The following is a 12,144-nucleotide window of genomic DNA, read 5'->3' on the forward strand; positions in this document are numbered from 1 at the left end:
AATAAAGAGATAAAATCAAATAAGTCCTGTCTTGGTCCTGCATGCCTCAGCCTTCACATGTATGCCCTTTTGGATGCACACACTGAAAAAGCTGCAGCTGGCCAACTGGTTTATGACGACCCTTGCAGCTTCTCCTGAGCAGCAAGGATATGTTATTAAGGATGAGTAAAAAGATGTAGAAATCCTTGAATCTAGGACTCTGGGTCTCTACATTTTCACAAAACCCTCTACGTAGGCCTACCTAGCTTTAAAACACCAGTTCCATCTACATGTCAGCATTAGCAGACCACTGAACAGAAATCCTCAGTTATGTCGGGTACAACTGGCTTGTTGCCCCGTGTGGCCCTTCAACCTCAAACACGTTGTTGCCATGAAAGCTTTTTCATTTCCCCATCTGCTCGCTCTTCATCTACCAATCATTCTGGCAGCCCCCTGTTGAACCAAAGTCCTATGGGATTGTATGCAGAACTACTTAGCCTGGCAGTCTTGATGGTGGTCCAGTTCCAGGACTGGTATCACTGCTGACACTGCTAACTAGGACACTTATAGAGTAACTTAAATTGTGTAATGATCGTTTTTTTTTTTTTAAGTTGCCAACAATTTGCTCAACAATTTAACACGGTAACAAGTTGTTGTCATACAGAAAACCCTGGGGTGAACCTGAAGTTAACTCATTGACGGCAAATCTTGCTTCGTAGTACAGGCCTCAGGGGGACTGGAGGTTGTAACAGAAAAAGATAAAATATCTTTTAAGGCTTACAGGGGTTATACGTTTTACCAATTATTTTGTTTGTACATTCAGATATCTCCCCCCCTCTGTTGCTGCAGTAAATTCCGCCGGATGCATTTATGTCCGTTCTCTTTCGCTTTCTTTGTTTTGGAATTTTTTTGAACAACAAATTAAATAGGTTCAGTAAAAACAAGATTTTTACTTTGCTACAGGCTTTAATTTATTGTTATTCCTGCATTGGTTGAACTTATTGGTGCTGCATATGTTTATGTAAGATTTACTTACATTTGTTTTTCTTTAAATGTTGCTTGAAATACTCATTTGGTTGTTAATGTAGACAACAATCAAACACGTCTGCAACATCCTGGGCAGATCAACTTGATCCAGGACCTGAAATTGGGTCATTGGATTTGACGCAAATGATTAATAAATAACCATATTTAACCTGAACAGGAATGTAATGTGTAAGATGGAAGGATCATGCCACACAGAGTTGTATTGTTTTGATCTTTGTATTAGTTGCTTTGTTTGTTTAAGGCTATGATTGTATAAGTCCTGTTCAAGATTCTGATCCTCTTAATATCAGCCGGAACTCCCCGTCATGGGACCAGTTACTTCGCGGATCTTGCAGCTGCCAGAGAGCCGTGTTGCTAGCAAATACATCCAAATTGACACGCTGTACACCTAAAATGAAAACAAGTACATGCAGGAAGGATGTGTTGGTTTGTTAGAGAGTTCAGGAAAAAGTGAAGAGGATGGAAGATAAATGTTTAAACATGCTGCAACCTTAAACTCACATGCAGAAGACGGAGAAATGTAAAAGTAAATGATTTAGTGCGGTGCTATGAGAGAGGCAAACATGCAGAGACCTTAAGGGCACAGGGGTCAAGCCTGGAAAAGGTGGAAGATGTTATTTCCTGTCACTCACTTTCCTGTAATGTGGTGTTTGGTCTCCCAGATTTTCCTCTCATCGACATTTAACATTCCAGAGGTGAGGTAACATCTTCGAGTTTAGGGCAGTTATGCTGTGTTATGGAGCAACATTATAGAGCATAAGCCACATGTTGTTGAAAACGTAAAACGACAGAATAGGGTGTTATATAAACAGTAAATCGGGTTACTGGGGGCAGGGGTTAGTGTGCTTTATTGTGCAAAAACCAAATGCAAGCCCAAAGGCAAACAGAAAGGGATGGAGTGAGGAGAAAGAAATTAGGTTGGGGGAGCAAGGACTTTGTTATATAATAAAAGTGAGACATCACAAGACCTTGCACTTCCCTCACAAATGGACAAAAACTGGAAAACGGTCACGCTTAAATTCCTCAACATATTACAATCTATCATTCAGCCTCTCTGCCTTTCTCTCCGTCCACAAGGGAGAGCACCCTCGGCTAAATGTCATTTTGTATAGAGGTGAAAGGCCTGCTTTATTGTTCACCCAGCAGTTAGTCACAAGCAAACCTATTCCTCTATCTCCCTCCATACTGTAGTAGCTCAGACCCATTTGTGTCCTCCCCAGAGATTGCAAACAGAGAAATTAGTGAAGGTACACACACATTATTGCATCTCTGATCTCTGATTTAATCAGTCTAATCTAATCAAATCAAAGCTGTGTCTGTAATGTGACGACACAAAATACACATTAGCATACAGGTATGCATACATTCACATGCACAAATATGATTTTCTTCAGTTGTAGTTGTAATTTTAAATTCATTGGTGTGTGATTCTAGATGTAACGCGGCTATACTGTAATCAATATATATATTTCTACAAACAATGGATCATACTTGTACTGTATGTGAAAGCAGTCACTTGTAGTGACACACCTACAGAGACTCCCAACTCTGCAGTTCCCCCTTAGCGCTATGAAGCTTCTAGCATCATTAGCTCATTGTTTAGCTGTGCGGCCCAAAACTTTACTGTTCACTTTCACCGCTCTTATAGTGCTGATTTTGCCCACAGGAGGCAGCTGTTTTTAGTGAAAAAGCTCTGAAAACCCTCCCGCTCAGTGAGCCAGATATTTTCCTCAGGAGAGGGTGTAGAATAAAAGAGTTAAAAGAGAGTGAACATTGGACAAAAACGCAACTCTAAATCAATGCTATGTTGCTCTGTATCTGTTGAAGAAACTATCTCACGCATCTGTTATAGAAGACATTGACAGCGCATTTTAAAAGAGGAACAGAGAACCGCGATTAAAGACATTTGAGGATCGGAAAGTTGCTTTTGCAGGCCTTCCTACAGGATTCAGCAAAAGTTCAACATACTCCGTTGCTCTGATTGGTTGTAGGTCTTCCCAATTGAGTACATGGGGCATTTTCTTTCCTGGTTCGGTTGAAACACGCCCCATAATCACAACCCAATGGAGCAGTATCAGACTTATATTTATATTGACATATTTTCTTTAGTTCTTCCCTCCCTTTGTGTCTGTATTCTTACTTCCTCACTCCTTCTTGTTTAGGATTAAAACATTACGCTGGATGTTTGCCAAATCAACCCCAAAAGCAAATTCCTTTTAATCCTTCTTTTATTTCTCCTATCCTTCTTTAGTCTTTGCAGCAACCTGTTCTTTGACCTCAACCTTTTCTGTCGGATGCACTCAAAATTCAGATCTACTCCCTGCCCATGAAACACAGTCCATGTTTATGAGTCAGGTTGCTGCAGTATAACAAATATAGATTTGATCTATTATAACATGAAAGCACAAGATGTGAGCAAGACTTTTGCAAGTTGTGCGTGAAAATCAGGATCTCTGCTGATGCCTATAGGAAGAAAAGAAAATATACTGTAAATTGGTAACACAAGCCAAGTGTGTTCCTGTGGGCAAAATATTGTATTGATCCTTCTTTGCATGTAAATTATTTACTTTGCAGATAAGAATTAAAGCATAGGGAAAGTGAAAGACATGCAAACGGGACATAGAACTGCTCCATTGATTCCACGAAGACAAATGAAAAAAACAGAAAAATCTGACACGCTCAAAGGCATCCCCGGAGCAGGGATTGGACGAGACACAAAGAGCACTTCTTTCCCACCCCTCCACAGCTGCTGTACCATTAGCTCTGTCAGAGTGGGATATGAGAGCAGGGCAGCGATGATGACTGGCCATCTGGACTCCTAGACCTCTTCATATAGACTACTGTACACCTCAATCCACTTCCATCACACGCAACCGCTTTAGATTAACCACCGTGGACAGGGAATGGATTCTAGACTCCTGATTGGAACCGGGGTCCCCACACCGGACCCGACCGCCCGGGCACCCTGGAACATCAGCTCCATCAGTCCGCACCGGCTCATGGAGCTAGCCCCTGTTGCAACAGCTGTGAGTATCCGACTCTCACTCTTCTTTTAGTTTGTATTTTTGTTTTTTGGTGCTTGAAAGAATACCCCGGTTAGACTGGAAAGTTTTTGTGTGCTGCAGCGATGCCATGCGTAACCGCGGCACGATCCCATCCAGAGCAACTAAAAAGCAACGTATGGCAAACAGGCGAAATAAACAATCAGGTTTATGTTTTTTTGTAGTTTTCAATCCTCCGCCGGATCATTTTAAGCAGTTCCGTAGGTGTGAGTGAGATGTTAACTCTGTGAATGAATCACATCTTCTCCTGCGCATCTACGCTCCGTTCATTCACCACCGGAGCTGAATGAAGACAGGAGTAAAGCGCAACTTCCATCATCCCTGATGCTTATCCAGCTTGTAGCCTACTGCAATGGTTGTACAAAGCTGCTGTGGATATTCTATAGATTTGTGTCACCTCTGTAGTCACCTTTCATATCATTCATGAATTCTTGCTCACACTTATCTTAATTTGTGGTGGGTTTAGGGACCTCATCTCCTGTCACAATTCATGGAACATTTCAGAGGACTTGTTTGTGCACAATAGTGACTTTTCGTGTGTTGGTGAAATATACAAAATAGACCCATTTAATTACAACGTGTGCCCTAATAATCCCATAACATACCCAATACACACAGTGCCCTAATCCTAATTACCACATGCAGTCCGCATCTTAAACTCAGATCAGTATTGTCCCAAAAGAGGAAATTCCATTTGCAGCAAAGCAGCAGAAAACATAAAATAACTGGTTTTGGATGCTGATTTGGATTGTTGGTTGTAAATTAGAATACATAAAGGTGTGTGCCAACTCTGACATTACTCATTCTGCAAGCCTATGCACACATTTCTATGCCTTGAAAGTCAACATGTGTTGAGAATGATTTCATTACCAAGTCTGATGAATGAGACTACATCAGCGTCTCCCTCTGCGTTGGACGGTTGGATTGGTTTTCATCTAGCCTTCAGGGAAATCGTTTTATACAGATGTGTAAACCAATACAGCGGTGTATCCACCTCTGCACTGTAGTGCAATAAAGACCTGTTTGAAATAGAAGGGGCGTCACTATGGTAAATGTACTTCAACAAGTGTGAATGGTTCAGTTTGGACTTTGAAGTTCAGACCTGCAGGCTTCAGTCTCTGTAGCTTTTGTGGTCTGGCCTTCATGGTGGGAGTGCTGGGAAAGCTAAAGCAGTGCCTGAGGGTAGCTTCTACTGAGGAAGATGGGCTCTTCTTCTTCATAATAAGTGTGGTTTTCATTTAAAAGTGTTCTGTGTTTCTCTCTAGAGCCCTCTTTTCTGTTAGTTGTCTTTTTCTTTTTTGATCATTTATCAAATATATAATTATCTGGATGATTGAAAAATATGGGTCCAACTTATGAATGCAAATACGTCTAGATGTGTTTGTGTCCGCGTGCATACACTGTATGTGGATTTGCGCGTGTGCTGGTGGCCCTTTGTGATCATGTCCTCTGGCTGCTCTGCAGTTGATTAGAGTGTGTTGGCTGGTAAACAAATGAGTTTGCCTCTGAAGTTGCAGATAACCACTTCAGAAGCAACATTTATTGAGTGATTAACGACTTGCTCGAGATGTGTGGCAGATTCAGAGGGAAGATATTGTGTAGTTAAGGAGAAGCATGTGTACTTTATTCATCCAACAAGGGAAGATTCAGTTATTATGCTTTATTATTTTTTATCATATACACACACAAAGAATAGAAGTAGTTTTTGATTGGTTGTTTTTGACATTACCATTCACTCTGATAAACTACAATGAAAGTTAAATCAATCGATTACTGAAACAGATGAATTTGCCATACCACAAGATTTTATTTGTGCATGCTAAAACTAATGAAATGAAATACTTTCTCTAACCACTCCCGCCATTAATCTGTCAGCTGTGAACTGAAGATTAGCGCAAATCCTAATGAGCAATTTGTTTAAATGTATCATTTTCCATCATCTTTTACTCTGTATCAATGTGTTTATGTCAGGTTATGACAAATGCATGCAGAATCACATGATCATTTTCAGTGAGATTAACTGTGTTTCCGTTTCATACAGTACATCAGAAAAAAAAATAAAAAAACTTATTATGCAAAACATACACCATACTGTATCTATCATTACATATGCTTCCACTGAGAGACAGTAAGGGATATGTAAAGTATAATACCTGATTGTAATAGATGGCAGAAAGCAAATAACCACCTGAAGAGATTTAAAACAGAAAACGTATTCCTTCCTCAGGCGTGTTTGATTTTGTATGGTTCCTAGAAATAATTGTTCCCTTCCAGCCAATCAGAATCAGAATACTCTGTGCCTAAAGTACAATATGGAATTATTACCTTTTCTTTTATGCAAGCAAAGCTCTTCCTTTACTATCATGGCTCAGTCACAGTCCCGTGGCTCTCTGTTATGACATAACACTTGAGTGGCTATATACCTGTTTCTAATGAAATTACATTTCTCTACTCTAAATGAGCAATTACTCTGATTATAAGCATGTCTAGAAGTACAGAGCGAAGCCCTTCTGCCTCTTTTCTATCCCTAATCTTTTTTTCTTTCTCCCTCAGTTTGTCTCTGCATGTTTGAAATCACTGGGCATTAGACAGCTACAACACCATTTATATTTATATTTCTTGCTCTCCACTGACGAATGGAAAGCCAGAAATGCTATCACCTTGGCTTCAGTACGTGCTTACAGACGGAGTGTATTGAGAGACTTTACCCATCTACAATTTACCATCTTTACATCCTAAATAAACTGTAGCGGAGACTTCTATGCTGCTCACTGTGCCTCTCCTTCCTCCTTCTAACCATGTGATTGGTGTTAATCTGGCCCCGAGCCACTAGAGGAAATAAGAGAAAGCAAAAGGTAGGACAGGAGTGATCGAGAGAGATTTGTGGAACAGACGTGAAGGAAGGAATTAACGGGGATTGGTAATCAGCTGGAGATGAGAAAGAGATTCAGCAGGGAGGAAGAAATGAAATGAAGCAGGGAGGGATGGGAGACCTTGAGTAACATTGTCACATATGACGGTGTCAGACCAGATCTAAGTGTGATTAGATTCCACACACACACCCTTGCATATCACCTACACTCCTTGCATCTGTCCCTACAACCTTTTCTCTAATTTGCTTTCATAACCACGCCATCACATTTTACTGTACTGAGCAAATGTCCTCCTTTTTTGTAACAAGAGCTTGTGACAGAAAAGTAGGACTGCTGAAACAGATTCTGGACACTTACGCACATAGGTGTAGGCAGACAAACACACGCACACACGCACACACACACACACGCATGCTCAAATGCAGTGGCAAGGATTAGTCAAAGGAGACTTGTGTGTTCCAGGAAGATTTAGTGTATGTAGTTCGTGTGTGTGTGTGTGTGTGTGTGTGTGTGTGTGTTTCAGTGTGTGCGTGGGTGTGCATCTGCTTGAAAGAAACATAGCAAGAGACCAAAGGAAGATGTTAATGCAGGAGAGTGTGTCGCGATGACTGAAAGGAATTCCCAAGTGGAGCTTTGTGCTCTGAGGTGCAGCAGCTTCTCAGAAAAAAAACTGTTACTGTCAAGTAAAAAAACAACAACATATTGATATAAAGTCAGCCTTTAGGGAGTTATAAGAAATAATCGACAATTGTTTAGCTTTACTACTATTTCTTAACTGCACTTAAAGGGTTATTACAGTTATTTTCCTATATTTTTGTGTGTAAGTGACTGATATGAAATTGGTCCAGTATTAAGCTTGAATGCTGTAACCGGCAGCCACAGACCGGACTGCAATGTAACCCCATGGGGCAAATGTTCAGCGTCCATTTGGTCCACTAAAAGTGCTTTATTTTGCCACTGACAGGCTGATATTATTACTCTAAGTGTCTGACAACATTAAAGAAAGGATCCTTACATTGATAAGCCTTTTTAAAATCTCTTTAAGACCTTTCTGTTTAACCAGAAACAGCTTTGAGTTTGCTAACCTCATACCCACCAGACTCCATTTAAAAAAACAAAAACAATACTTTTAGCGTGTATAGAGCCAACATATTTTTACATGTAAATCGTTAAACTGTGTTTATGTCAAACAAAACTAGAGTTGTAAATGTTGAAAAAGTGAAAAGACGAACATCTTTTCATAGTTAGGGGCCGAGCAGCGAAGCTGGGTGGACCTTATTGTTTTTGTCTGTATTATTATTATTATTATTATTATTATTATTATTATTATTATTATTATTATTATTATTATTATTAATAATAATATTTATAAGAAATCCATGAAAAAGTCACCAAATTTTGAAAACTCAATCTGTGTGTTATTTGTCCGGATGGTGGTGCTACAAAATTTGAAACTTTAGAAATTCATAACAAATCAATCGTTCAAGCTACAACATCACAACTTACACCTAGCTGTAGCCCCAATATAGGATATACTGTACTCTGCTTTTACATAGTGGCAATTTTGAAGTCCATCACTCTACTTTTTGCTAAAACTGCAAAACGTCTTAAATATATCTACTCCCACATTTGGGCATCTTCATATCCAGACAATTTTACCATTCAATAATTTAGCCCACAGTACATTAAAACGTTTTATTGCATACAGTAGTGTAAACAAATCCTGCAATTTCTTCCAAATAGCCATTTACTTGTTCATAGTGTAAATCTGACTATTACATTTCCTTCACAGCAATGATCCTGGGAACTGCCATGAATTCAGCATTGTTTTGTAATGACATTGCTTTCTTATCATTACTGTATTTGTTAACCATTCCTCCCTGTTTTCCTGATTCTAGGGTTCCGTGGTTCCAAGCCACATATTTCCAACGGTAGATGTCCCAGACCACGCTCACTACACCATCGGTATTGTCATCCTGGTTGTGGGCATCACAGGCATGCTGGGAAACTTCCTGGTCATGTATGCTTTCTGCAGGTGCTTTTTTGTACAGTTTAGAATGAGCTTCCTTCAAAAAACTTGTTCAGCATCACTGTTTTTTTCTACGTATCTGTGGTAATGAGATCATTAGTTCAATATTATTGACAATATTTCAACAGCTGTGTGTGTCTGTGTGTGTGTGTGTGTGTGTGTGCGTGTAGGAGCAGGAGCTTGCGGACACCATCCAACATTTTCATCATTAACTTGGCAGTCACAGACTTTCTCATGTGTATTACTCAGACACCCACCTTCTTCATCACCAGCATGCACAAGCGATGGATTTTTGGAAAGAAAGGTAACATTTTAACATTTCTTAACACATTAATTTACATTTTGTACACTTTTAATATATTCAAAGATGCTGCACTTAGTACCTAATATGACAACTATAGACTAAACAGCCAAATTATATGAAAATCACTCTTTTTAAAATGTATGGTCATACTTTTAATTCCACAGGGACCTGTAATGGGTTTTCTTCCCTTTTGAGTGTGACCTACAGTTCAAGAACAATTCCGTGCGCAGACACACACACACACTCACACACACTCACACTCACACACACACACACACACACACACACACACACACACACACACACACACACACACACACACACACACACAAACCTGCCATCCTTTATCATCATTTTGTGCTAAAGGGGAAAAAGCAGCATCCAGTATCCAAATTCCATTACTGTCAAACAACAGGCAATAATGCATGTTGGTAGTGTGTTTTACATGAGTGTGTTCGGAGGGGGGTGTACCAAAGTGTGCATTATACATCAGTATGCAACCTATTAGGGACAGAGATTAAGGAGGTAAAGGAGGTACCACACTCTAATGATCAAACACTGATAGTCAGAGCACAGTGTTTTTCTTCAGGAGTTGTCACACACTCAGAAGGGACAGCAGCTATAAAGTGATGATTGAGTGTTGATTGTATTTTTGTGTGTGTGTGTGTGTGTGTTTGCATGGGTGTAAATGTTTGCACATATATCTGCAAGTTTGCATGAATGAATGTAATTAACCTAAGCTGTCATTTAGAAACCTAATCAGTTAATGTTTTTTCCAGCTGTTGTTCAGGAGTTGCAGGATCTACTGCCAGAAAAAGGACTTATCCTGATATTTATAGTCCTTTCCTCTGTACTACTTCTTTTACCTCTCCTCCTCCAGCTTGTGAGATGTATGCCTTCTGCGGAGCACTGTTTGGTATCTGCAGTATGATAACACTGATGGTGATCGCGGTGGACCGTTACATGGTGATCACCAGGCCTCTGGCCTCTCTGGGGATGATGTCTCACAGGAAAGCTCTGAGCATCCTGGCTGTTGCCTGGGTCTACTCAATGGGCTGGAGCCTGCCCCCTTTCTTTGGCTGGAGTGAGTACAACTGCACCTAGACCTGGAAGATGAGACATTTCTGATCAGTGTGATCCTCTGTGGGATTTAGTTGTTTTTTTTCAGCTCTGTCTTAGTAACTTTCTTTCAGGGTTATTATCTATGTCCTCATGTCAAGTTCCTGCTGAAATGTTTACTACTATGTCAAATAGATCTGACTTTGCCTTTTGTCAATATGCCAAAAACATTTGATATAAAGTCAGTTACTGGAAAGCAGACCACTTCATGCTTACCTGTAGCTGACATCCCAACAGCCCAACAGTAACTTTTTATTTTCCTTTGTTGTAAGCATTCCCAAATAAGATGTGTTAACAAACCAGCATCTAGCAAAACGCCTGCTTCTTCTACTTCTTACACAGTCACACTGAACTCAAACTGCTGTCACAGTCAAAGGTTGTTGTTTTTCATTTTTATCAGCTGTCAGAGAGGTGGTCATTGAATTATCTAGACTTAAGCAATCATTTGATACTGTGTACTGAACTGTTCAAACTAAATGACAGGAAACCTTCCTTCTCAAAACTCAGACACTTTTACAAAAGGTGTCGGTCCAAAAAGGACATACTGTAGATTATGGGAGAACGAATGGGGACAACAAAACATAGTAGGTATTTGGAACTGTAATTCATTAAAATCCCACATTAATGCACTCAATTGTACAAGATATTGACCATCATGAAGGCTGCCATGTTGCTGGAGATTGTGGCAATCAAGGAAAAGTACAATTTTGTCAGCTCCATAAAATAATCTTTGTTGTGGTAAGGCTAGGTGAGGCTTGTTTTCAGCCAAGCCTGATTCCTGGAAATGTTGTTTGCTACTGAAGCCGTTGTTGATAACTTGCGGCGGAGGAGTGAGGAGTCAGCGGTCAGCAGTCAATGACGGCATAAAGCATAGATTTTTCAAAAACTGTCAATCACCGCAACTGACAACGTCAAAGGGTTCATGGTGTGGGACGTAATTACTAAAGTGTGCATGCACTCCCACAGGTGCTTATGTCCCAGAGGGTCTGATGACGTCTTGTTCCTGGGACTACATGACGTTTACCCCGTCTGTCCGCTCCTACACCATGCTGCTCTTTACCTTCGTCTTTTTCATCCCTCTCTTCATCATCATCTACAGCTATTGCTGCATCTTCAGAGCCATCAGGCACACAACCCGGTTGGTACATGCACAAACACTCTTCACATATTTTCATTATCCTATTGTGTTCACACTTGTAGCACATAGGCCCACATGCATCAATAAAGACATAGATGTATCTGTTGAAACAGTATACTGATGTCTTGTAGATTTACAACGTGTCAGGGTTTCTCTATCACATTATACTGATGTCTTCCTCAGCCTGGGTACTACAGTAATACTGTCAATGTGAGTGATGCAAACTGTATGTGTGTACGCGAGTACAACACACGTCAAAGTCAATTCAACAATAAAAGCGTTCTTGGAATGTAAAAAAAGATCTTGAATTGTCAAATTTGATCTAAAGTTACAAATTATATTGAAACTAAAAGCAAAAATAAGGTTTTATAACTATGATGCGTCTGTGTTTGACAGAGCGCTAACAAAGATCAGCTGTGTGGACAACAGGGACTCTGCAAAGAAGTTCAATAAGATGAAGAGTGAATGGAAGATGGCCAAGATTGCACTCATCGTCATCCTGCTATATGTCATCTCCTGGGCTCCTTACTCCTGTGTGGCCCTCACTGCATTTGCTGGGTAGGTGTGTGTGTGTGTGTGTGTGTGTGTGTGTG

The 12,144-nt window shown here is 40.2% G+C and overlaps 1 protein-coding gene across 2 annotated transcripts in view; it reads left to right on the top strand.

Annotated features, from left to right (window-relative positions):
* The first annotated feature begins 3,929 nt into the window (after positions 1–3,929).
* opn4b (opsin 4b) overlaps positions 3,930–12,144 on the top strand; it is an 18,367-nt gene continuing 10,152 nt past the window's right edge. For both annotated transcript variants that reach the window (XM_032503191.1, XM_032503192.1), the window contains exons 1-6: positions 3,930–4,052; positions 8,860–8,996; positions 9,161–9,294; positions 10,175–10,378; positions 11,380–11,551; positions 11,948–12,109. In XM_032503191.1, coding sequence (XP_032359082.1) covers positions 3,930–4,052; positions 8,860–8,996; positions 9,161–9,294; positions 10,175–10,378; positions 11,380–11,551; positions 11,948–12,109 — 932 coding nt within the window. The remainder of the gene's footprint in view (positions 4,053–8,859; positions 8,997–9,160; positions 9,295–10,174; positions 10,379–11,379; positions 11,552–11,947; positions 12,110–12,144) is intronic.

The sequence above is a fragment of the Etheostoma spectabile genome, chromosome 21 (assembly GCF_008692095.1).
Source record: "Etheostoma spectabile isolate EspeVRDwgs_2016 chromosome 21, UIUC_Espe_1.0, whole genome shotgun sequence".
Lineage (NCBI taxonomy): Eukaryota > Metazoa > Chordata > Actinopteri > Perciformes > Percidae > Etheostoma > Etheostoma spectabile.